This window comes from Grus americana, chromosome 1, assembly GCF_028858705.1.
Source record: "Grus americana isolate bGruAme1 chromosome 1, bGruAme1.mat, whole genome shotgun sequence".
Lineage (NCBI taxonomy): Eukaryota > Metazoa > Chordata > Aves > Gruiformes > Gruidae > Grus > Grus americana.
In genome coordinates, this window is record NC_072852.1 from 8,337,134 (window position 1) to 8,364,077 (window position 26,944).

General features: G+C 40.8%; 1 protein-coding gene across 5 annotated transcripts in view; it reads right to left on the reverse strand.

The window, feature by feature from the left end:
* FAM107B (family with sequence similarity 107 member B) overlaps positions 1-26,944 on the reverse strand; it is a 63,483-nt gene that overhangs the window by 12,671 nt on the left and 23,868 nt on the right. The window contains exon 2 of one of the 5 annotated variants that reach the window (XM_054813573.1): positions 16,978-17,092. The exons of the other annotated variants lie outside the window; for them this stretch is intronic. Within the exon in view, the coding sequence (XP_054669548.1) occupies positions 16,978-17,089 (112 nt within the window). The 5' untranslated portion in view covers positions 17,090-17,092. The remainder of the gene's footprint in view (positions 1-16,977; positions 17,093-26,944) is intronic. 5 annotated transcript variants of the gene reach the window in all.

Genomic DNA, 26,944 nt, shown 5'->3' on the forward strand with positions numbered 1-26,944 from the left:
CCTTGAAATGAAGTCTATTTATTCTTCTTCCTTTTGTCTCATCTCTATTTTTAAAAACATGTATTCAACTCAAGAGGTCAGGAATCGTGGTTTCCTAATGTAACATGAACTCTACTAGCAGCAAACTTGAATGAATAAAACTCCCTTGGGAACTGAACATGCTTTCCATGTGTGATTAAGCTGCAAATGATTTCAGCTAGGATTTCCAAACGGAACCAGCGAAATAGGGCACCCGGTTCCCACTCAGTAAATCCTCTCACACCGTTTGCAAACCTCAATCTGGCTGGAGGCCACCAACTCAGTCCTGCAGGGTCACTGTGTAACATTATATGCAAACAATATAATTAAGATAGTGTGATTTCCACCCACACACTTTCAAAGCAAACGTTTATAAAAGCACAGGCAAGTTTCACGTAAAAAGGAAATTGAGGCACAAAGGATTCACCACGCAACGGCAGACAGGAACAGAGGTGGCAGTGCAGCCCCAGAGTTTCATTCTGAAATTCAGGCTCACACCAATAAACCAGTCAAGCTCGATGACAGAATCCCTTAAAAGTCCTTAAAAAAAGTTTCAATGTTCAAGCGGTAAAAATTAAAATAAATATTAATTCCACGAGTCTCTAGTGCTCATAATCACAAAAGTCACAACCCATAAAGATGCTTTTAGATCATCACTAGGTGCAACAGTGGGACATGAATAATCCAAACAATCACTTAGCAGCAATATGCTGCCTTAAGAGCATCTGAGAGGCTCCTTTTAACCATCTGCTGTTTTGAGAACACACAATCCATTTCTGTGTTTTCCCGTTACCTTGCTCCAAAACAAAGGAAAGAGATTTGGATTCAGAGGATGATTTAGCTGAGCTTGGCTCAAGTTTAATACACCCACTAATTTGGCAGGTGCTTCCCCAGTGTGTTTGCTGAATTAGCTATTGCTGCACAAGCAGGACAAAAGCATTTATCTACCCTATCTTGTCCTGCCTGCCTGCCTCTCACAGACTTTGTTCGTGACTTCTTACGTAGACGTGGATTTTCATCCAGAAAGAATAAATTGGGGATCCTGCATGGAAGAGGAATATTAACTCCTCAAACAGAACTGCAAAGCAATTTCAATATTCCACTAGACAAAGAAGATGTCTTTGTATAAAAATACCTTCAAGTATCCTCCCAGACAGAAGTTTCATCTTTTCACATAGAAAGATGCTCTTAGAGTAATCGAGTACCACCATACTGGTACCTCAGTCTTGGAGGGCCAAGACCAAGTGGTCACATACTTGCAATTCTCTCATTTATTTTCCTTGGAGCGCAAGTAAATTCAGGAATAAGAGAAGAGACCCTTCAGATTGATCATACAGAATAGATACAACTGAACCAGGGTGTGCCAGAAGCATGCAAGTTATATTTGGGGGAACACGTCCAACAGAGATGTTTGCTTCCAATGTTATTTATTTTTTATTCTATCTATAGAGGGGGTTTTTTTCCAGCCAAAGTCCCTTACTGGTAGTAACACTGGAAAGGTGCATGCAAAAAGAGCTACAGACAGCCACTAGTATTTTTAACAGATCCAAAGTAGATCTTAACAACATCAGGTTAAGGAGTCAGCAGCTGCCAGACCTTTTGCTACAACAGGGCTCCCGTGGCTTCTGCAAGAGAGGGAAGTTGATGCCAAAAAAACCCTCGTGTTTATACGGCATTCAGGGAATTGCATTTATTTTCTATCTGGTATTCCTCATACCAGAAATCACCCTCTACATATGGAATCTGAATATAAAAATTCCTGTGAGACACCATATATTTATATTATTATACATATATATGGCATTTTCACCCTTCAAATGGTTCCCACAATTATTTCCAGCTGTGAAAGCAGAGGCAGAGTTGAGGCCCCTTAAAAAGCAGATAAATAAATGCATAAAAATACTGATGAACATCAAAATAATAGACTAGTCCAGGATCCAAAAGTTACATTAAGGCTAAATTTACGTGATTTCCTTTTTGCCTTAATAAATTCTTGAATTAATATTTTCCATAGAAGCATTAGCTCAAACCCTGAATACCTCTTGAAGAAGATTTCATTCTCAAAAATGCTACAACATCTGTTCTGAGCCATACTGTAAACCATCAAATGCTATTTTTTAAGACTTACATTTTTAGCTCTTTAAACTACCGCGTAGACTTGTGGTTTGTTACAAGTAACCCAAAGGCATTCTTTGAGAAGAAATATGGTTTTACTCTCCCCCTTCCGATTTCAAGAGGAATCGGAATAAAAATTCTTCAGCCTGTCTCTGCTCAGACGTTACACAACCAGCACTGCATGGGCCAGCTTGGGTGGAAAGCAAAAGAGCTACTTAAATGCAGAGCAGGCTTTCCAGGCACCATCTCAGCACTGTTTGCACATGAAAGCTCACCACCGCTATCGTTTTTATCTATGTGCTCTCAGTGCAGTAAGAGGCACTTGACTAGAGAGATTTACTTGATTAACCCTTGATTATAGATATCATTAATAACTTCCCACAGTTCACCCTTTAATTCAAAGTAAGAGTTCCTGAAAACAGAATACAAAATACTCTTCCCACCCAAGATGCTCAAGCCAGTCATCATCTAAGGGGTTTGGCTCTTACTCACACTGTCTTTCACGGCTGAAAGGGAAGGTCTGGAGAGGTGCTGGCAGATGCATTTCCTCCCAGACCCTCAGGCTTTGTTCAAAAATGCTGCGATTTCCCAGCTACAAGAGTTTTGCTTCAGAAAAGGAGATTGTCCTCACCTGCGTCAAAATCGAACACATTTAGGGCAGCGTGCACCTACTGTCCCACACAGATTGCACATTTAATATCCTCCTATTACCAGATTACTTTCTGTATTACTATTCTTCAAACGAAATGAAAACCATCAAACTTTTTAACCCTTTGGCAGGTACCTGGGTTTTGTTTCTGGCTCTGGCCTTACCTTACTGATCTTAGGCACGTTATTGCATCCCTATGTGCCCAGCTCACGCATATACAAGAGAAGAACATTTTAGAAACCACCATGAGCTTCTGCAAGGCCAGTCTCACTGCTCCTTATCATGCACTTTAAAATCTTCAGATCCCAGTAGACAAAATGAAGTAGCAAGACTGAAAATTTTCTGTCCATGCTATACCAGAACAGTTTAACTCACAGCACCTTCCTTACATGGGGTATCATCAGTTAACATCTTCACCAGTTGCGTGGCTGCCAAAAGACTGACAGATCACGTAGACTTCTCTCAGGAACAAGGGTACGCTCACTTGACCAGGGCAGCTCAAAGCAATCTCAGTGATGTCAAGGACATGGAAAGAAGCAGGGCTTGCTGGCTACTGAAGCAGTTCCTGTTGTCACTTTAGAGGATATTAAAATGAACTAAACCACTCAAAATCGCAAGGAAATCCAGTTAACGCCCATTTTCTTCCCTTAAGTACTGCTGAGAGTGTAATGTCAACAAAGCACAGATAAAACATCCACTAGATGAGAAACCAGAAGAAAGAGGGTCATTTTAAAGATGTTTGCATTGGCACTGACACCTAAAGGGAGACAGAGTGCGAGATTTGGGGCAGTGCTCCACACTGTTACAATTCTCTCAAATGCAAAGAGCTGCTTATGGCTCTCATTCAATGTAAATACCACCAGGCAGTCACTGTTCCTGTCCTTTGAAGCTGAGTCAAGTCTTGGGTGCTAAGGGAAGAGCCTAGATCCCCCCACAGGCTAAGGGCTAAAGAGCAATGCCGGTGAGGACAAAACCACTGGTTCCTCTTGGTCTCTAATCTACTTGGAAAAGAGATGCAGAAAGACACAAATGGCTTTAAGAATAGCCTCACCTTCCACTAAATTCACCAGGCCCAATGAAGAAGAATTTGTATTAATCCAAACAATTTTTCCCTCAGGCTGCAGGGTCTGCAATGAAGCTCTCTGCCACTGGCTTTGAAACCACCTCAAAGTACCAAGTCTAAATAGTTGCATTTCTTTCTTCTCTTGCTTATTTAAAATGCTGAGAGGTATCAATGCAGCTGTGTCATCAGAGGTGGAAGACGAGAGGAATAAAGTGCCTCTCCCCTCCTACTGCAACAGGAGGTGTCCACATAAGAGCACTGGGAGAGAAGGAGGAGATGGAGATCTTTGTTCACTACTGCAGGCAGAGACTAGATCCTCTTCCTGTCAGACTCAGGCAAAACTCGGATATAGACTTTCCCTGCAACAAACTACTTAGAATCTGATTTTTAACACAGCCAGTGGAAAAGACTGAAGACTGAAAGACAAAAAGACACAGGACGAAGACTAGCACACTGTGAACAGTGCCCATCTTCCCTAAATCCTGGTCTATGCTCAACCCACCGTAACACCATGGTTCCAATCCGACACTAGCAGCAGATAAAGCAGACTATGCATCTTACATTATTCCTCTTCCCCAAAAGTCCTGCATGTTTATATTCTCCATACTCATTTTGCTCAGGTCTTTGTGATTACTGAAATCCCTAGACAGGGTTGGGGATGCGGAAAGCCATTCTGATGGCAAAGAGAAGATCCAGTGTTTTGGACACCTCTCATCACAAAGGCCCTTAGTAACTATATTGCTTTCTTCTCGCGGAACAACAGCATGTCATGCACGCACCCCCTCCCCTAATCTCGTCTAATGTCATTCATTTGGAAGGAATAAATCATGACTACCAAAGGCAGGCAACTGAATATATATCTGGCTTTCACCAACACATTACACCGGTAATTATTACACTGCAGTAAATGTGACTTTCAGGAGATTACTGAAATTATGCCCCCTAGAAAATGCACTCCACAGCACAGTTTGCAACTAGATTAATCCCAAAAGGTAACTAACAATTTATTTATACATGGGTCAACAGTCATCCATATCCGATTCTGAAACGATGCATTTTTTAAAGCGATTTTAAGATTAGAAAAGCAAATTAGATCAGTTTATACTCCCTGCAGCTACAGTGCACCATCGGTGCTCTAGAGCAGTCAGTTTGGATCACTAAATTAAAAATCAGGGCAGGTTTGGCTGAATCAAACTTAACCTCATTAAAATATGGGATTTTGCATGAAAACTGAGCCTTGAAAGTCCAAAGAGTGAAAGGACAGTTTCTTCAAGGCTTCACTGTTACAAATGTTAAGAACTATCAAACAGTGTCACCCAGTGGTAAAGGACTTCCTGCAGACAGGAACAGAGTAGAAAAGGTGGGGGGGGAGAAGTGGGAAGACTGACCCAAATCCGTGTTTATATACAAAACCACTAAACTTAAGAGCAAACAAACTAAATCCCACACCATTTTGGAAGAAAGGCCTACTTCTAACTCATTCTGTTTCTGAAAACATCAGCATTAGAGGACAGTGATTCTTCAAATATAAAAGGTTTACCACTAAAGACGTGTATTTCTGAGGAAGAGAGAGAAATCCAGAGCAGCCTCTTATTAATTGAGAGAGTGGAAACATTTCAAGCATCTGACTTGAGATGCTTAAAAGGACACTGGTAAATCCGGAACGCTTCTTAAACTTCAGTTCAGAAGACCATCAAGATTCTTCCAGGGAACAGAGAAACACGTCGATGGTGGCTGTTTCTGCACTTGTTCTGTATTTTGTTCACTAAGATTTGGTGAGCAAGGTGAGAGATTAATGTGTGTCCCAGTGAGGCCAAGCAAGATCCAGGAACAAAAAACTGTAGGTCACGCACCCTGGAGAGAAATACTCTTCTGGATGCTATGATGCTGCTGCTGCTGAAGGATCCTGGTAAATATTCGATCAGGCAGAAGTCTATGCCAGATATAAGCCAAATAGGGTAAAATTACCTTTAATATACGTGACAAAATTTTCAAGCAAGAGAAGAGGCAGGTTACTTGGCATCCACGTAAACAGCATTGGCACAGCAAACAGTTTTCTTATTTTTAAAGAAAATAGGATGTTAAAAAACAAATGGAAGTGCAACAACATCTAAGAACTGGAGAACATGCCCCTTATTGAGGCAGTTATAAGAGCTCAGTCCATTTGGCTTTTAAAAACGGAAAATTAAGACCAGCCTTATTGTTGGTTTGAGAAGTTTCAGTGACTGGAGATCAGGGCTAGGAAGAAAATTCCTAAAATAAGGCACACACTTTTAAAGCAAGGGGAATAAAATGCTAGATTTACTAAAAGATTTGTGGTAGGAAATCAGAAATGGTTCAATTGCATACAGAGACCAAATTACAGGACCATAATTATCCCTTCTAATTCTACAAATTCATAGATCTGTGAATGCAAGTAATAAGCATTGGCACAGGGGTCTGAAGATTAAAATCCCTGCATTAATCAGGTAACTGTGCATTCGGTAGCTACGGCAGCAAAAATAAGACCAAGAGAGCCAAGTATTTCACATGCTGCTGAAGTTACACCAGCACTGTAAATCCCCGAGTCTTGCCAATCGGCGCGTAGCGGGGCTGGTGAACCGCCAGATACTGCTTCGTGCCACGTGCGGTTCTGTAGGGCAGAGCAGCATCCTGCCCGGAGTTAGGGCACAGCACGATCTGCTGAGCTGTCACGCCTCGCCTCCCCTCTGGGTGTTTCTGAATCACAACTTAAAAGGAATTCTACCACCCATAAAAGCCTGTTTTCAACAAATTTAAAAACACTAACATAATGAAAAACACACAGTTCACTGCAGCTTGCCAGCTTCCTAAATATATTCATAGGTAGTTTTGTAAAAGTTAAGCACTTCTTCAGGCCGGGCAGATATGTATCAATTACCTGCCAACTAAACAACTCAAGTTTTCTTCATTTTCTAGGAAGAAACCCCTTTTCGGGGGGGGGGGGGGTGGGGGGGGTGGGGTGTGGAGAGAGACAAAAAATCTGGTAAAGATTGCTCTTTTCTTCTCTCTTCAGTGGCAAACAACTCAGAGCAAGCATCCAGCCTCTGTTTTGATTTCTTAACACAAGGAATATCTTTTCTTAGAGAAAAGGAAACAAAAAGAAATAATTTTCTTAAACATATCGCTACGCCAAGCTAACACACTCCCAGCTTACTCACAGGAAAGAAATAAAACCTTCACCTCAACGAGTTAGTCTTGGCTCGGGCAACTACATCCACATTCCAGCCTGCTCTGTGTCCACAAAGAGACACTCTTCCTTGCCCAGACCTGTTTCATCCACTCTCAGCTGGCAGAGATGTATTTTAGGTATGTGGCTCCTCACTGCAACTCAGTGGAAAAGGACACCACTACAAAGGCAAGGAAGAAAGATCTGAAGGAAAAGGCAAAAATAAGGAGACCAGTAGAACTGATGACCTGATCTTCCAAAAGTGAGGTGGAGCAAGCAATTAAGGAGAAGGCTGTTCCACATCCTACTCATACCTTAACCAAAGGCTTAATGTCCTAATGGTTTAAAAGGAACAACTGGGTGTAAGAATGTATCAGGCCTCTGGGAATGTATGCCAAAGGAGGCAGGGCAGACACCATATGGGTTTAGGACAGCCAAGCCTGATATAAATGAAGCTATTAAACTGCAACAGTGATCAACAGGAGCCCTGCAAAGAACATGACATGCCACAGGGCATTTAGTGGAACATCATTTTCTCACTGTTTGGTAGAAGAAATGCGAGTTCTGAAAAACAAGAATTTATAGAAAGCAAAAATTGGAAAAAATGTTGACACCAGGTCACATCTGTCAAAGCTGGTGACTTTTTACATGCTCTTTAGGAGCAGCTACAATCAGCAGCTTCTACTGCAACCTCATAAATCAGGAAACTCTGACACCAGGGCAGGGCTGAGTATCAGTCAGTACGCTGCACATAAAAGGATAACACAGCCTGCCTTGCTTCTCAGACGGAAGGGTGTTGTTTTCTAAAGAAACATGCCTCCATCTGAACAGTATATTGACGTGTTGCTCACAGAACTGAGTTGCCTTTGGCCTTTTAGCCTCCCTGGAATGAAGAGCCCAGAATGTCAACACCTAAAACAAAAGCAGTGACACAAGCTCATAGCATCACACGGGAGATTTTAGCTTACACTCTGGCAGAACAAATTAAGTTGTGCATGGTGACATGGGACTGTTTCTAGGATGTTTTCTACATCATCTTCTTTTTTTGTTTTCTTAGGCTTGAAAAGGTTCAGGAAGGGAGAAACAGACCACCACTCCCTAGTCCCTCCAGAAAGGAACTGCTCAACAAATTCCAAATAGTTAATGAAGAAAAATACGAAACTAGAGGGATGACCCCAGTCTCTCCACAAAAGGATTGTTTGTTGAGCTTGTGAGCTGGTGGCAGGAAAGGAATTTCCTACAATTGTTACCTTTCTGCTTGACAGACCACCTGGAGGAAAGTCTCAGACTGTCCTTCCTCAGCAGCACTCATGAAGGAGCCCAGCCGTGCCACTGGAGTTAGTAGAACAGCTCAGCTCTGCTCCTCACATCCTTCTCCAGGGCTTTTAAGAGGACGGCTCAGTTGCTTTATGTACTACAGAAGTGGAATTGAACTGGACTTAAACTTGAACTGGAAGAACTCTTAAGTACATAAGTTGAACAAGCAAGAAAATCTTCAGTACTCCTAAGAGGCACTACAGGGATCTCCATCAAACTCTTAAACCACTGCATCCCAAAAAGTCACATGCTAGTTCACAACAGTCTCATAAAGGAAAATAAAATGTGCGGATTCTTGTCTCTTCATGCTCAAAAATAAAGAAAAACCTTAAAGAAGCTAAAACCCAACGGGCTGCAAAACAAGACTCACATAGAGCCAAGAAAGGGGCTGAAAGTCTTTGTCATTAGATGCCTGCAGCTCAGGAACAAAAGCAGTATTAGGTCACAGCTTGGCTCTTGCTAGTCAAGGTTCAAGAAAGCAGTGTACAGAGCTTCCAGAGAAGAGAATGCCATTTGTCATTTGCACATAGACAACCAGACAGCCATGTCTCTGAAAGAGGGTGCTGTCAGCCTGAAAAGAGTTTGAAAAAAAACTTTCTCACAAGCCTTGGAGCTCTCTTATTAACACCATTTCACAGGTGACTCAGCTTACTTTACAACAGGCAGGCTGAAAAGCTGTCCCCTAGCTCTGGCTTTAACAGCAGCAGCTTAATTAATACGATGAATACCTATTGATAGGCAATCATAACTGCCAATTGCCAGCTGCACCTCTTCACACCTGAAGCCAGCCCTGTTCTTTGTTCCTCTGCTGAACAGACAACTTGGGGGACTCTTAGCACCTGCTGGGCCTGCAATCGCTGAGAGAAACTTTCAGGCCAACAAACTTTATATGCTGGCAATAAACTGCATGCTAAGGACTCCTTAAAAATGTCACCATACACTGTTCCCAGCAGGATATCATCTTACTGTCTCAGACATTTGCAGAAGGAAAGAAGAAGTGACAAGAGGTATTTCTGCTGTCCTTTTTCTGTTCTCCAACAGCTAAATGGGCTATTTAAAAAAAAACAAATACAGAACAATTTTAATTAAAATTCCAACAAGTCTATATGATCCCTTTTTTTTTTAAAAGCACACCTGTTTTGCAATCAGAAGACACTCCAACAAATGGTCATGGGTGAATACTTGGCAATCCAGTGAACACATCACGCCATGTCACATACCAGCGAGCGCTGCCTTTCGCGTTTCCTATCACTAAATTAATTACTAGTTTTCTCCATGACTGCGTAACCTACAAAGATGTTATGGGCTTATTAGAAGGAAAGGAACTGTCTTTGTGATCAAGAGTGAAAGGGGAATTGGTGTTTGTGTAGGTATCTTATGCTTTCTTGATTCCTCAGGTCATGTCTCACTATAGAGAAGGTGGTCTGCAAATGTGAGCACTATTTCTGAAAAACAAAAGGAGATGGAAGCGCCTTTCCTTTACTGTAAATTCTTGACCTGTTAGTAATCCCATAAATCTGAGTAGAACAACCCAACCTTCCACAATATTTTCAAACATTTTAACCCAAGTTGCTCAAGTTCCTACACCCATCACAGCTTGTCCATCGTCTTACAACACAATCACTTTCTCAATCTGTTTGCCTAACAAGTAGTGGAGAATTCCAGGTTGCCAAAGCAGAAAATCAACATCTGCTTTTTTTTTTTTAATTAGACAATCATTTTTGCCATGATTCACTGAGGAATTATGTTTTTAAACGGAAAAAAAAAATACCGAGCAAGGGGAATTCATCAAAATATAAAGTGGCACCTGTTCATTATAATGGGTTTAGTCACAACAGAGGCTCGCTCACTCAGCAGGAAAGCTGCCCCGTAATTACAGCCAAGTCGCAACAGAAGAGAGAGTATCTATTCTCAGCTCTATCAAAAAGTGGATTTTGTGATGCTGAGCAAGTCACTGAGGCCTAAATTAATCTGGAACAGGCTGTGGTTGTCAACACAAGACAACATGTCGGATACCAAATGCTGAGAGCGCAAAACATGCTTTTTTGGATGAGCAGATCAGTAAGAAACATCATAAATTACACCAGTGCTATGCTTTGTTCTATTATAGGCAGCATTTTGTCAAAAGTTTTGGAGCCATTTCATGTTAAGCACTCTTTTTCATGATTGAACAAATGCTTATTTTAGAATCAAGAGGCAAAATCTAAGTAGGTAATTTGCTGAATGAACTTTAGAAAATTAAATTGATGATGTTTAAAATAAGCTAAAAAATTATGGATAGACAGATACACAGAAGAAAATTTAGTAAAGATGTTAGATTTAATAACACAAAGGCTGTGAACTTCTTGGTGCTGCAAAAGAAAAGCCAAGGACTTATGAATCTTATGCCTGAAGGACTGATGACATGTTCACCCCAAGAATATTTTTATGAATTTCTTCCTTTCCAAGTTATTAGCCAAGTCCCTAGTGTTTTCTTTTTTGTTATTCGTCTATGGATTTATCATCTCAACAACAAAAAAAGGACACATTAAACATATGCTTTTGTAAGCTGCAGTAGTAAATACATTCACAGAAACAACTCCAAGATGGAGATCCACATTGAAAAGGCGGAATGAGAGCTGGGAGCCTGAGGGCTTTCCTATCCCACTGGTGAATACAGCACGTTCTTCTCAAGCATGTTAGTAATAAGACAGAGACCCATTTATCAAAATCTGTCCTCTTTAAAACAGCATGTACTCCTCAACAGTCTCAGTGCTCAGCAGGGTCTAAATACTGTATCTTCAGACACTACATCAATGTGAGTTTAACATACACATTAGTGCTTAAGATTACAGAAAATGTTTGCTACAGTTAAATTTCATTTCATCAGGAGAATGTTAACAGTCATCCTTTAATGTGAATGTTAATAAGTCAGCCTTAGCTTTGTTCGTATCATCAAGATATACGATGTTAAAAAGACAGGATTTCTACCCACTACACTTAACCCAGCAGGCCTGCCTGCACAGAAGATGTTGCCCCACCTGCTTTAACATTGGTCCCAAAAAGTGATTGGAAAAGCTGCACAGAAACCCAACAGAGGTAGAATTTTTACTGACACACAGCAACAGGATCCATTTCCAGTTTAGGATTGCATTCGGTTATGAAAGCAAAGAGGCTATCAAAAGCAATCCAGAGCCTTCCTCTGCACAGATTTGCCAGTAATACTTCTTGTTCTCCCACCTTTCCAGCACTACTGAAAGCAGCAACATCACAGGTACCAATGGCACCAAACTACAACTAGTAAATGTTTGAACATGGCAAACATGGTTTGAACATGGTGTTAGCTCAACCAGGTGTGCGTTTTGAGGATCTTTCCAGCAGACAACAGCTCTCGGATGCAAAACCCCCAAAAGAGACAGACACAGTTGGCTGGGATCATGCAACTTCTGCCAGTGCAATATACTACTGAAAATCAGCACACGGGTGTATCTGTATCAGTGTCAAGCAAAGTTATTCCAGACTGGGAACAGCTGTGCCAGCATAAACACAATCAGCTAATACGGACAATTGTACCACTTCAACCCTACAGACAAAGCGGTACAACTTGTAGGAAAAGGTTAGAATCCCAGTAACATGTAAGATCAGACTAAAAAGTGCAGGTGAAAAAGTTAAACATCTCTATTAAGGACATTGTCAGAAAAAAAATCCTAGCTCCTTCGTCTTTCATGCGATACGTAGGCAATGAGGAAGGAGTTACAAAAAGCTGAAATGACAAGATTTCAATCATTATTCAAGTTTCATTAGAGCTCATATTATACATATATTTTATAAACAGCAATTAGAACCAAAATTAGAGCAACCTCACTGTCCACACACACTTAAGAGAGTCATTATGTTCCACAAGCTTACAGTCTATGCAGAGGGCTGAACTGTTAATCCCTATTTTATATCCTCTATCTTCCTGGAAGCCAATGGCTTTTGGGGCTTACAAAATAGGAGAACTTTTGGAAATTTTACTTTTGACTGCCCTCAGTCAACGTTGCATCCCTCCAGAGAGACATGACTCTCAGCTCGTCTTTCACACAAAAATAACATCCTGCTCACGGTTTAGGTAACTGTTTAATTTGTATTTTCCAAATAAAAAAGTTATTGGTTGCCATCTTCATCCCCAAACCTCACCTTGCCTGCACTATTAACCTGTTTGCTGCAAAGTTGGGCAGCACGATATGCAATATTATGTGTCTTTGAGAAGGGTGACAGTCACCTCCATGAAAGTTCACCAACATGGCAGCATCTTGTATGTAGCTAAGCTAACAACTTCATGGTTTCGGGTTAAATATCCTCTTTCAAGAGCCATTTCCCTCTCACAAACACACCTAATTAAACACACACCTCAGGAACTCCTGGTGGAACAAACAATAAGTCTTTGTGGTTGTACACGGGTGCAGATTTTGATTCAGGAAGAATTAATTTGTCTGCAAATTAATTTTGATCCATATCCTACTGTGCTCAGTGTTTTCCTATGGCTTCTATTCAACATAAACATTTACTACCATTGAAAACCCAGTGCTTCCAGGAAAACAATGTTTAGTTAAATTCACACAGTGTTAAAAAAAATTACAATAAGACCATTAAAAGTTTGAAGTCAATGGATGAACTTTGTAAGTCAGCAGCAGTGGGATTTACTAGAGTGCATGCCAGCAAATGTGCCTGTCCATCATCAGAAGTACCAGTCTCGCTAGTAGGGAGATTAACAAATTTGTTAGTTGTTTCCAGTAAAGTCAAAATGGAAAAGTTTGTAGAGGTTAGAGCACAGGCTGTTGTCAGGGATGAGAGATTTAGGCACAATTTCAGAGTTCTTTAATCTCTTCCGGGGGGTTATTTTCATTGCTAGAGGGTGCTGCCATCCATTTTCAAGAAAACCTCTGAATGTATCTTTTAAATACCCCTTCCCAAAAAACTCCCATGCTGTGTTACTTCGACAAGTGACTTGAGAGGCAGGAGGAGACAGTATGTTAAATGCGTAAGGCAGACACACAGAAGGCAAAGGTAACAAGAATTTCATCCAACTTCTCACATCTCATTCTCCCCTTCTGTACATCAGATAAATCAACATAGTTCAGCCATAAACACCTTCTATTAATCTTACCCAAGACCTCAGCTAAAAATTGAAGACATCAACCACTTGCCTCTGTCTAGTTTAAAACCTCTTATATATCCCACTCTAACCATTGTTTATACCATTATGAATATTATCTAATTATAAACAATGGCTTGATTAAAACATACATATTTATAGAAGCATTCATGTCACCTACCTTTAGGCCTTTAACTGCTGTAGCTAAAATGGGAAAGCAAGCTCCTTACAGCATTAGCATGGTTATCCAGAGGGCAAATCAAAGCAGCTATGCTGAGCGCTATGTCAAATGTCATCGCTCTCAAGCAGCTTCCAGAGACACTTGCCTTCTTCCATTTGGGTTATGAGAAGTCCAGGGAGCCTAGGCTACCAAACTGCTTTTTAACAGCAGCGGGAAAGGTCCCTTCAAAAATCAAAATATTTAGAAATTCTAGCTCAAATTTCATAAACTACAGTAATACTGAACAAATCAAACCTTCCACTGCTTTCTACAATACCTCCAGTATGCCAGTTACTTCCAGTTTCACATACTGTATAATGTAAAACCATGGAAAATGCTCAGTTTAATAATTTCCTGTATTATTCACCGCATTGTGTGCAATACCTTGTGGATTAATTATCTAGATAACAAAATGACTGCAGGTGCCATTAATGTTGTCGGTCTGAAGTAGTCATCTGAAGAACCAAAGCAATGTGCTCTGGCAATCTATGGCATGTGGGAAGCAGAACTGAAGAACCACCCCTCCTACCTGCCACATACGGGTGAAAAAAAACCCCTTCCTTCCTGTGCAGGAAGGTGACTAAACCATTATGCAACTGTGGAAACTCCCAAAGATTGAGAAAATTGAAGAGAGGAAAGGGCTTTCATACCTGGAAGCCACACTGTTCAAAAGAACGGAGAGAAGGGTCACCAAACACATCTGAGTCGTCTTCATCTGAAATCCAGTGAGGAGCCCAAATGTCTTATCAATCACTACATTAACTTACTATGTAGTAAATGCTATACAGTGAAAGCTGGTTTTTAGTCCTGTATGTAGAATCCCAAAGAGTAATGCAACACCATCAACGGCTGAACTCACTGCGGAGCCCATTGGATCCCCAGTACTGGCTGCTCAGAGGATGCACACACCCCCTCTTCTCCCCAAGCACCCAAACTCGGCCAGAAATGCTCACCTCCTGGCATGAAAGCTGCTAAGCTAAACACTGGGAGCAGGCCATGGGTGGAACAAAACCACAGTCACTGAGTGGGATGATCCACTTCATCTAACAGTGACATCTAAAAGATATGTACCCAGCCTAAGATGGTCCTTTCAGCTGGTCTAAGCCAACCTAGACATTTTCTGTAGAGAAAAGAAAAGAGAATAGCACCTCCAGGAAATGACCTGTTAGAGCAGGTCCAGAGGAGGACTGTGAAAATGGTCAGAGGCTGGAACACTTCTGCCGCGAGGAAAGTCTTAGAGAGTTGGGGTTGCCCAGCCTGGAGGAGAGAAGGCTCCAAGACAACATTATTGCAGCCTTTCAATATATAAAGGGGGCTTGTAAGGATGACAGAGAGAGACTTTTTACCAGGGTCTGTAGTGACAGGACAAGAGGCAACAGTCTTAAACTGAAAGAGGGAAGGTTTAGATTGGACATAAGGAAGAAATTTTTTTATGATGAGGGTGGTGAAACAATGGCAAAGGTTGCCCAGAGAAGCTGTGGATGTCCCATCATTCAAAAGTCAGCTTGGATGGGGCTTTGGGCAACCCGGTCTAGTGAAAGATATCCCTGCCCATGGCGAGGGGGTGGACTAGATGAACTTTAAAGGTCCCTTCCAAGCCAAATCCATCTGTGATTTTATGACTGATCACATTTATATTAGGATGGGATAAACATGGTTTTGAGGGTGCTTTTACTGACTGACAAAAGCAGTCCAACGTTGAGAGGGATACCGCACCCAAGGTGACAGAGCCCTCCTGGACCCAGGACACCCACACCAGCGAAGGAAGCCCTCGAGCAGAATGACTGCTCTCCCTAACCATAGATGTGGCCATATACCACCACCAGGCTCAGCTTGCACAGCTGGAAACACCTCTTTTTGTGCGTCCTGGTTAAGCAAGAGGCACAGATTTCTGTTTGGAGGCCATATAAATTGCACCACTGGAAATACCAATTGAAATATTTCTGTTATTTCTAGGCCACCAAACACAAGCAGCACTTAACTAGCTTACTACTCTGGTTTCCAATTTGAGAAATGCCTTTAATGGAAGTGCTTTCTTGAACACATACCAAATGCCACTGAACATAAATGTGCCTAAACTGTGTCTCCAAGAGAGCTCTGTTTTTAAATTAACTTTGAACACGTTCTAACCTAAAAAGGGAGGAGGGGGAAAAAAAAAAGAGGAAAAGAGGAAGAAGGTCTCTTTTGTGGCATTTCTATTTCTGTGAACACAGGAGGAAATAGATGTTGGTACAAGCAGAAAGGAAGACAGATTTACATCTCCCAGTTTCAAAACAAAGTGATATCAGCAAAAATATTAGGTTATTGATGCAGAGAGAGAGGAAGTTGCAAAGCTGCTTAACATTTCAAAAAGCTGTGAGGCTTTTCACTCAGTACTGTAGCTGGGGAAAATAAAAATATTCTTTCAGTAGGATTTAGTAACTCAGTAACAAAAGTCAAATAGATTAAATGCTGCATCTGTTGTTATAATTAAATTAACAACATACTGATAGAATCATGCATGTTTTCCCCTTGTGTACCATACCCTGGGCAAAGATGTGCTGTAGCTGTACATATTTCCTGTGTTATAAATTAAAACACAAGCCAAATTCACCCTTCCTGCAATGCTATTAAAAATCAAGGAAAATTACTCCAGGGATAAAACTGGCCCAGAGATGTTTTTCAAAAAAGATGAGTTTCAGCATTAATTCTACCAAAATAGGCCTGTGTGGAAATACTTGAAACATTTTCACTAGTGTTCCCAGAGCACTTGTTTAAAAATATATTGGAACAGATAGTTCCCAGTATTAAATAGGTGGAAAATTTGAAGACAGTGTTTTAGAATACTCTGTTTCCAGGTGATCAACATGATATTCTTACAGTCTGGATTTGTAGGGGGTTTTTTTGTTGCTGTTGCTGTTTCATTTTTTCTTTTCCCATTTCTTTTGGGGGTGGGGAGGGATTGTGGGGTTTTTTTTGGTTTTGTGGTGTGTTTTTTTAAAAAAATTACCTAAGTATCTGCAGTCTTAAATAAAGGCCACTTTATATGCAGCTCAAGTTGGGTACCAAGAATTGAGGAGCTCAGAAACTATAGGTGTACTTGGAGAATCAGACCCATGCATTCAAGAGATCACAAATTTTTACATCCAGATTACACAATCAGATGAAATACTACTATAAATAGCATCAGGTTAGACTCTCAGCTGGCATGAGCTAAAGCCAGTCTACTAAAATCAATTAATCTTCCTCAGCTTATCTGACTCAGTCAGGGAACGTGTACAATTATTAATATTACAGTTCTCCATAGACTCACATATGTAGAAGTGCTGGCAAGGGCAACGGCCTTGGTTAACCTTCATATGCAGTAGCACAATGCTGGAGACTTGCATGAATGCGCCTGTAACACTTCTCTTGCAAGAACGCATCAACTAAAGTGATAAAAACAGCAATAAAACACACACAAGTTGCTGAAAGCAATTTATCTCCAGCAATTTGCACAGATAACAACCACTGTAATTGCAATTTTGCAGAATCATAGAAAACCAGGCTGGAAAGAACTTCAAGAGGCCATTCACCCCTTCCCTGCCCCAGGGCGAGCTTTAGCACACCTACACACTCCTGACATCTCCTTCCTTGGAGGGTTTTGAGCCAAAATGTTTCATTCTTGCTCTCAGTCCAAAACAAGATGTGATTTAAATCCAGTTGTTCATCTTGTTTTAAGCTCCAGGTGTTGGCCTTTAACGCTCATAAATGTACAGAACATCAAACTAGCTGACTAGTTCCTACGTGAACACAGAGCTGAGCCTTTGCTAACATGGAGACAGCAGAAGATATAAACAGGTAGGATTAATGATTTTTTTAGAGTAAGAGTCAAACAGCAGAAATAAAAAATCTGTTCAACAGATCTCCATTGCAGGAGATGTTTTTAGAACATCTGGAGGAGACCACAGAGGTCATGAGAAAATCTGCAATGCTGCCATTGAGGCCAACCTCTCCACGACAGGCACTGAGAGGCAGCGGGTGTACATACCCTCCTGCTACCATACAGAAGAGGCCACTCTGTTCCCAGAAAGCACTATTCTCTCCAGCACTGCTCTGACCAAGCATGTTTTCCATTCCCCAGCTTTTACAAGCTTGTGACAAAGTCCCCTTGCGATGGCAATGGAGCATGTATTTCTCCCCTCCTCTGCTTTCCCACCAGAAAGTCACAGGCTCAGAAGAGAGTCCCACAGAGCAGACAGCTCCAGGCTCCCCTGCCTCCCAAACCTCCCGGGGCACAAATCCAGAGATGGAGTCTGTGGAGGGAGGGAAGGGAGGGAGGCTGCGGGGGGCTGGCAGGGAAAGCCACTAAGCATGCCACTTTGCAAAAACATACTTGGATGGTTCTCACCAGCGCAGGAGGAGTCAGAACTAAAGTGCTACTGACAGTGCTGCTGCCATAAGGTAAATGGAGACGGGCCTGGATATCAGATCCTAGTCTTCGAAAAGTTTTAAATTATTAAAGCAAGGCATCAATTCTTATAATAAGGAGCTGCAGCTTATTTAAAGAAAATAACACACTAATAAGAACATTTTTTTCCTTCCACATCTTCCAGGCATGGCATCGCTAGGATCTGTTTGAAAATGTTTCCATTGCTTCTGCCACAGTCCTGAAAACAATCTTGTGCTTGAAAGAAATGCAGCCCAGTCTCCTTATTGTGATTCTAAACCAGAATACATATTTCTTCTATTTTTCCCCATATATTTCTTTGCATGCAATTATTCAGACAAATCATACTCCTCAGTCTCCTGGGACTCAGTTTATTCCAATAATCGAGAGGGCTTTTTTCTTCTCTGATGTTCTGTTTTTCAGGGCAAGGGGGTTTTTTGTGCATATGATCCTTTTTCAATTTTGCAAAACCCAAGGCAAAAGTGTAATAAAAAATGCAACAACTCTCCTGCTTATTTTTGTGGTTTGACATTTTCATTTCATGTCATAATGAGTCTAATCAATCTACCCTGCATTACACATATATCACATTCCTAACCAGTACCAATTAGAACTAGATATCCAAATTCTTTCTTCCAGAATTGCATGAAAATTAATGTCACTTGTCACAAAAAGAGTTCAGACTACAAAGAACAACACAGAAAACACTAAGTATTTTAATTTGACACCATTCTTCATGCAGTTCTCAAATCAAAAGCAACAATGTTAAATTCTATTATTAGACCTCATGCTTGGATCATCACTTTGAATAAAAGCATTAATGAGATGGAGACCTGCAAAGAGTTGTCTTAGAAGCCATAAAACACTAAATTAAAACTAAAATTGAACAATTTGGTCCTCGCGATCCTCAGTAAATCATCTAATCACCAGGAAAAGGCTTAAGTACTGCACAGGGAGCATCTGCAGTGGCTCTGTTCCTCTCTGTACAAGTGACAGGCAGGGTATCTCTCGGGTGACAAAGGCACGAGTCTACTCATGAACCGTATTAGAGGTGTTGTACCCATCGTTGTCAGGGAGCCGCGCTGGCAGTTTTCCATCCTGGGGCTCAAATTCTTGCAGCTGCCCATGCAGGGGACTTCCCTGCTCTCCTCTGACACACTTGCCCTTATTTTCTGAGAGGCAACAAGCACAGTTGTCCCAGTGAAGCAGGAGGTGTCCTGCATCAGTTCATGCCCTCCCAAAGACCCAACTGGTCTCACAATGGCAGCTGCCATGAAAACAACTGCTCCACTTCGGCAAAGAGCAGCCAGTTGCTGCAACAGCCAGCTCTGCCCCAGCTGATTGAAGTGGAAAACGGCGACGTTTCTTCATATTGGTTACAGAAGCCTTGCCTTTAATTTCACTTGGAAACTTGTCCCTGACTATCAGGTTTGTTTACTTGCTATGTCAGCCACTTGTTCCTTAAAAAGGGAAAAAAGGATGTAGAAGCCGGAGTAACGCTGAGGTCTTCTGTAGCTATGGCTTCTGTATCTGTATCTCTAGAAGTGGCTGTATCACATCCAGGTATGTTGGCTTACCACCTCAGAACTCAGAGGGCTGCCCCAGTTTCAATTCCCAGCGCTGCCTGTCACTCAGTCGTGTGCTAACTGTGAAATACAGACTGCGACTACAGAAAAGATGGATACAGAGTACCAAAAATTCAGTGATTCAGCCTCAACTCTCAACCATCGACTCAGATGTCACATCCGTTTCATAAAAACATCAACCTGTTCTGCATCATTGTTAATGGGGAGAAAAAAAGCCGAGTCTTGCAGATGTGCAAAACTCAGACAACAATAAAACAGGTCACTGATCAGATAAACTCTGAGGAAATGTTCACTGTGAAAACATGAATTTCGTTTCCTTGCAAGATAACAAGACACACAGACAGTGATGCCTATTGCAAAATTGTCTCACCAAAGTTGAGTGACACAGTGAGGGATCCAGGACGTTTGTATACAAACCCGTTTAAGCTGAATCCCATATAGCACGTACAGGAGTGTGGGTGCAAGAACTGCACAACTGTTAGCTTGCACATTACCTGAATCTTGAACAAAATGCCTGTGGCCAGCTGTCCCAGGGCTTTTCAGGGCAGACTTAGGAAAGTCTAACAGCTCACCAGCTGCTACTGAAACCCATGTTAAACAAGAGGCTAAAAAAATACAAGATGATCTCTTATTAGGTCCTGACTTGCCATTAAACAAAGCAACAAGATAGACAGGATCCAAGGAGTCCCCTTTATTCAAGCCATCCCTTGAGGCCCAGTCCCTCTTAGAGGGACCGCAATTATAAAGCTTTCAGTAGCTAACCATTAACCTCATAGTTGCCAAAACCCTAAAGTTTTAGTTAGCACACAAAATTTTCTCATACCCTTCTAAATCCTTTATACAATCAGCATATCAGCAAGTGCAGATTACTGGTTTTATTTTCATATACCAAACTGAATATGAACCTGACAGTTAAGAGTAAAATAAAGAATGATTTGCAGATTTTGAATACTGATGGTTATTCCCACTCCAATATTTGTATGTATCTTCCAAATACTGAGTAAATCAAAATCCAGAGAGAAATACACACTGTGGGCCAGATCTTTCAGCAGGTATAAGTCAGCATGGTCTGAACAACTTTTCATACATAATTACGCTGCCAAATACTTGATGAAAAGAATTGAATGGATGTCAGCATATGCTTAGTGTAAAACAGACAAGAGGACCTTTGTCAGACAAGAATTAAATTAAGACTCACTATAGGAACTGTATCATACGGTTTAAAAGAAAACCACACTACAAACACATGTGCAGGCCTGAAAACAGGAGTAAAAAGCATGAGGAATGTCAGCTGAGGTCTGCTCCTTACAAGGAAGGAGATTCAACAGCAAGGGATATTATTACCCACTGCACGGAGAGAACTGGTTTTATAGGAACCGGCAGGCTCGCTGCTCCAAAGCAGCTGCTTGAATATCTAGCTTGAAAGACAGACTATTCCTTGCATTTTCTTTGGGTGTGTTTTAGCTGTACTACTAAACCACTCTGCTGACACAGCAGTGCCAAACAGCAATGTGTTTCATACGGGACCTTTAGGCTGAATGAGAGCATGGTAAAAACTGCACATGGTTCATATGGCACACTGCAGTGGAGACCACAGCACCGTACTGATGCCAGAGGCACCTGGAAGCTGTCGCATAACTTTTGAGGACACAGCTCAGTACATTCGCATCAGCAGGGTAGTTGTACATGAGCCCTTTTCAGTGCTGGCTATTTTGTCATAAAGAAAGACAAAGAAGGAAGCAGTCGGTAAGAGACAGAAACCTGTGCAGTCAGGACAGCAGCAAATGACTCATATACTGTAGCAATGCACGCAAGACTAGTCCACGCTAGTCAGAACTGAGTATTATGGATAATAACTCCAACAGCCTGAAGTATACAGATACCAGGTTTGCAGCCTACACATCTGCCAATTTTCTTGCTAGATACTGAAAAACAGCGTACATCTAATCACCAGCAATAATTCCCTTTCCTCCTTCAATCTTCTGTTACACAGTTTCATCTGGTCCAAGAGACTTAAAATATATAAACTAACAATATCTGATTTTTTTGCTGGAACAGTGCAACAAAGTAACTGGTAAATTGAAACTTAAAAAAGAAAAAAGAAAAAAATTGAAGTTTGCCAACTGAAAATAATTTCCAAAGCCATGATTCAGCTTTGTGTGTGATTTTACACACACAGAGACACAGTTTTTCCACATATTAAACTAATGCTACCTAGAACAAAAGATGTGCTCAGCTTTCCTTTGAAAAGCTCATCACACAAGTGATCTAATAAATGAGACAACTGTAGTCTGATACAATACGGCTATTTCAATCTAACACGAAATCTTGCTGGAACTGAGGCTGAAGCCACACATTCTAAAGGAAAGCTACCAGACCTTTCCTGGTGTCAGTATTTTATGTTTTGAGAGAAGGGAGAGAATTTTGTGTTTAGAAGTTACTTCATCAGAAGCACATACTGTTTCCTTAAACACTTTGTTTTAAATTAGGGATAACCAATTTGTAAGATTGGTTACAAAATCTCCAACCCCTCAAGCAAAGCAAGAACTCAATCAGAAAAGCTGTGGACAAACAGGATTATCAGCCTGGCTTGCAAGTGAGAATAGCCTGCAAGAGAGAATAGCCTGTTAAAAAAAAGGCAGAATCACATTTCCATGAGGAAAATTTTAAAATTATTATTACTAAATATAACATCTCAGATTTTTCCTCCCTATTTCATTTACAATAATACACATAGACCCATCTCTGCTTGTTCCATTAGATAACAACAGGTAGCCGAGCCAAAGTCATGTTCTTGTTCAAAATTGCTTGGGACTAGAGCACTCCTTCCCAGGCTCCCCTGGAGGGGAGCAGCAACGCTGAGACCACAGGGCAACAGGCAGGCATGTGCAGGGCGAGAGGAATAGGAAATACCTGCATGGGGCTCTCAAACCCATCTTCTTCATAGGCCTCAAAGTATCTGCAAGGCAGCCAAAATTCCAGTACAAATCCAAACTGAGGAGGTGGGAGGGAAAGACTCAAGTATTAGGATGTTCCAATTTGAAAGTGTCATTAAGAATCATAATTCTGAGCTAATTACACTGGGAGGGGATAAAAATCAAGCAAAGATGATCCGTTTGATATGGCACCTCGATGGCAAGAGAGAGAAGCATTTATTCTACCACACAAATATTTTATATTCACAGTCATCGCAGCAGTGTTGAATAAAGTGAAGTGTTGCTGCTTCTTCCTTGTATCGTTCTCTGCTATGGCACCCTCTGCCATCCAAATTCCCACTCCCTCTCACACCTTTACAAAATGTCAGTGCAGTGACTTTCTAGGAATTTGGGCCAGGTTCAAGAATCCCCATCTGCTCCCATTGGAGAGGAATGAGATCAGACTGTAAATGCGTGGCAGACTCCTACCAAGGAGACATGTGAGCACAATTTGGACACGTATGAAAGTCAGTCCCAGCTTTCTTCATTTAAATTAAAACTTTAGACTCGCCTCTGTCTCTCTCTAATGAAGCATTCATATATTCAGTTCATCATCTATTTAGGTTAAGTGCATGTATAGTCAAGTACTCTCAAGACATTTCATTAATCTACATTTATCTTAAAGATGTTTAGAATTATAGACATGCATGCACAAGATGAGTTTTTCAAGACTTAAAAGCAATTAGGTATTGAGAAAAGTGGCTTTGGTAACACATGTTCTCACAGTTATTTAAATAAATTCAAATCAAATATATGTTTAAATCAGCACAAGACTTCTCATTAGACACTGGCATTTTTTCCACTTTTAAGAGCTTTGTTGAATTTCTTTGCACTGCATACTCAGGAGCATGCGCTTATGCAGGTAGTGAGCTTGCAGGATGGCTCCCCTTGACAAACCTACACACAGTCCTCACTGGTTGAAAAATGGAATTTATAATACTTTGTCATTATGGTTGGTAGCACTACGGAAATATATATACAAAAGATGTCCTTCATATCAAAACGTGTCTTTCAAGTGGCTTGCAAGAACAAACAGCAGAAATAGAGCCAACAACTGAAGAGCAGAGCAGCATGTCTACTAGGATCAAGTGCTGGAGCAAACCTGGGTCAGTGACTCCCTGACTGCTTGGAAGGAAGCACCGAGAATAAAGAAAGGTCGTAACAGCAGAAAAGAAAGAGAGAATACACCATAGCTTCTGGGCAACTCACATTCACTTCCTTATTTATTCTCTGAAGTACATAAATCTGGAGTCACTTTCTGGAGATGTTTCTCTGTACCTGACTGGTTATCACAGTAGTCCAGGGCTAAAGTTAGGAGCAGAAGCCTGCGTTCATTCACTGAACACTTCCCAATTTACCTTCACGGCGGTCTGTGGTGCTGAGATCAAACTTCCTTATTTCGTAAGATGGGGAACATTAAAAAAAAATTTAAATTAACAAAACCACACAAATCAAGCTACTTGCCCAAAGCTATATGAGAAATTAGGTAGAACTGGAAACTCGAAGTGGATCATGCAAGTCCCAGTTGAGCCCTGTAAGATTTGTCCTTCTGCATTTGACCATCTACTACACTTCCAGATGTGTAGTAATTTCAAATCCTGCCTACTTAAACTCTAACAGAAGACTCTTGAATTTTCCATCATTGGAAAAAGATGACCCTGACTCTGGTGGAGAATATTAGACTTCCTTATAATCCCAAGTGTCTCTCTTGCTTCTTTCTATTTATTTTCCTTTTAAGTCCATTTGTGGACTTAAAAGAAGAATAAATAGTCCATTTCTTGGCCAAGAAAAAACAATGTGATTACATTCTGCATGTGCGTAAAGCCTCAAGCCTACTGTTTTAAAACATACACGTAAGCATACAGATACATATGTACATACATATAGCTTTTGTTAATAATCAGAACAGATCTTGATGAATCATGTCTATTTGATTTTTTTTTACAGTGATTCTTGTCAATAGCAATCCTCAAATGTGCAAACTATTAAGAAAATATGTGAAAAAACAAAGTCTGATTGGCAGACTAAAGTTGTAGGCTGAATAAGGCATAAGCCTGTTTAGCATTAATGCCAGAAGATCCCCTCTCACTCTCAAAATCTGACATACCATTTGCTTTATTAGCTCTAAATCAACTATTCATTTAATTTACATTAAAAATAGGAAATTAGAAATTAACACAGATGATTTAGAACTGAAGTCATGCAAAGACAGCACTTCCTTTTTAATAGACTTTCAATTTGGACTATTACTGCACACTACTGAATTGCTACGACAGTCCACATGGCCCACACTAGAAGTCCGTTGATAGAACCATTAAGATTTCGTTTACTAAAAGTTGATTAACTCAAGACTTCCTTTTCCACTAAGTGAATACTACAAACTGCCACCAACTATTATGAGTTTAGATCTGAGTGTATGAACTGAGTGTAGAATTGAGTGAATGATTATGTTATGAACCATCTAGAACTACAATTTCACACATCCAGGAAACAAAACTTTTTAAAACTGGGAAAAGAGAAAGAAAGGCAAGATAGTGCTTCACCCTTATCAAAAAGTGACTGCAACTCAGATTAACTTAGAATTCGTGAAACTTTAGTCAAGAAAGTAAAAATGAAAGTCTGACCCTTAAAAAGTAAGGTCAGATGTTCCATTAATTTCCTCTTACATTTTTGTGAAGCATGTGGTCCAAGGTCACAGAAAAGTCTACTACAAGTCACAAATATGAGATCCAAGAGTTTCCCTTCCAAGCTACAGACAATTACCACCAAAACAGAGGACACCACTCCAGCACCAAGCCGAATAAAGTGAGCCAAAGGTCTTCATCAGCAATCACATTTAATAGAAAGGACAATATACAGAAACAGCTCCTGCGATTGGCACAGCTCCCGATGCATTGGGGCAATTAACTCCACCAGTCGTAATGACACTGCAGTCGCTCATAACCCCTACTCACTGCAGGAGCCTTGCTAACAGTTGTGTTTACTGCTCTAGGTCAATGCCCATAACTTCACAGTCCTTACCTACTGAAAAGTGCTACCCTGCTCTACCTTTAACCCCACCACGTTCCCACAGTATTAAGGACATGCCTCTTATTCCAAGCACCTTAAATCGCATCTAAGCCCATTTTAATCATGCACACAGAGGCTTTCTTCCCTTCTGATACTTTTAGTGAACATAACGTTAGAAGAGGCTGAAAATTTTTCCTTTCTTAATCTTGACAAACCCTTTTTCAGCTAAGTACTTTGTAACAGGGCTGCTGCACAGCACCATTACTGGAAACAAGGAGTTTATATTGGAAACAGTGATGTAATCTTGAACACAGCACCAAGCTGCATGAAAACCCTGTCATGCTTCTGGAAAGAAAATGCATTTAAAACCTAACAGACTCTGTCATCATCATAAAATGCACACACTACTGCTGCCTGCTCTCAAAAAACTTCATGAAATGGGGCTGAGCACAGCAGCAATGAAGTGCAGTCTCCCCTGACTTTGTACAGTACGTGGGCTCATTACTACCACCGGCTGTGACCATCTCCCCGCTAACAAGGAAGCAGAAGACAAAAATCTGCACTAAATTAGAATCTAGCTTTGTGATCACAGAATAAGGGAACAAAATTGATGTGAACAGAAGTCAGTGCTGGAGGGTACCTCTCACGACCTGTCTGTTACACACTTAGTTATTCTTTGCCTAGCATTAACACCTACTCATTTCTCCAAACCAGTGACTCTCGTTATCATCCTCATTCCTTTGTTGTTATCAAACTAGCCTTCCTCTGGGGAAGTTTTATCAGCTTCAGTGAACACTGGCCACTGTACTTCACATAAAACTTGGAAATTTTGAAATTAAGACAGTAAATCATCACTACTCTGCACGCAAGAGATAAGTCCAGGGGTAACAAAGATAAAATTATGCTATTTTATTAAATCAGTAAAAGAATACTGAAGAGAAGTGCACAAGACTTGGCCTTAGTGAACATCTGAATAATCCTGATGAGGGCTGCTGTTACAAAGATCTCCAGGAATTTAACACAGCATAAGTTTTATTATTAAAACTATGCTTACACCTAAAGTGCTCTGGATTATTTAAGATTTACAGAAATGAGAGCCAGGAGACCTCATCTCATCAGGAATATGCTGTAATAGCCTCTGATTTACTTTGCGTTCACAGACTATGTACAACATACCATAAAATTAAATAATAAAAAGAGAAAAAAGGAAAGAGCTAATATGGCAAAAGACCCAAGCAATAGCAAGGAGGGGAGAAAAAAAAAAAGACATTTTAAAGACAA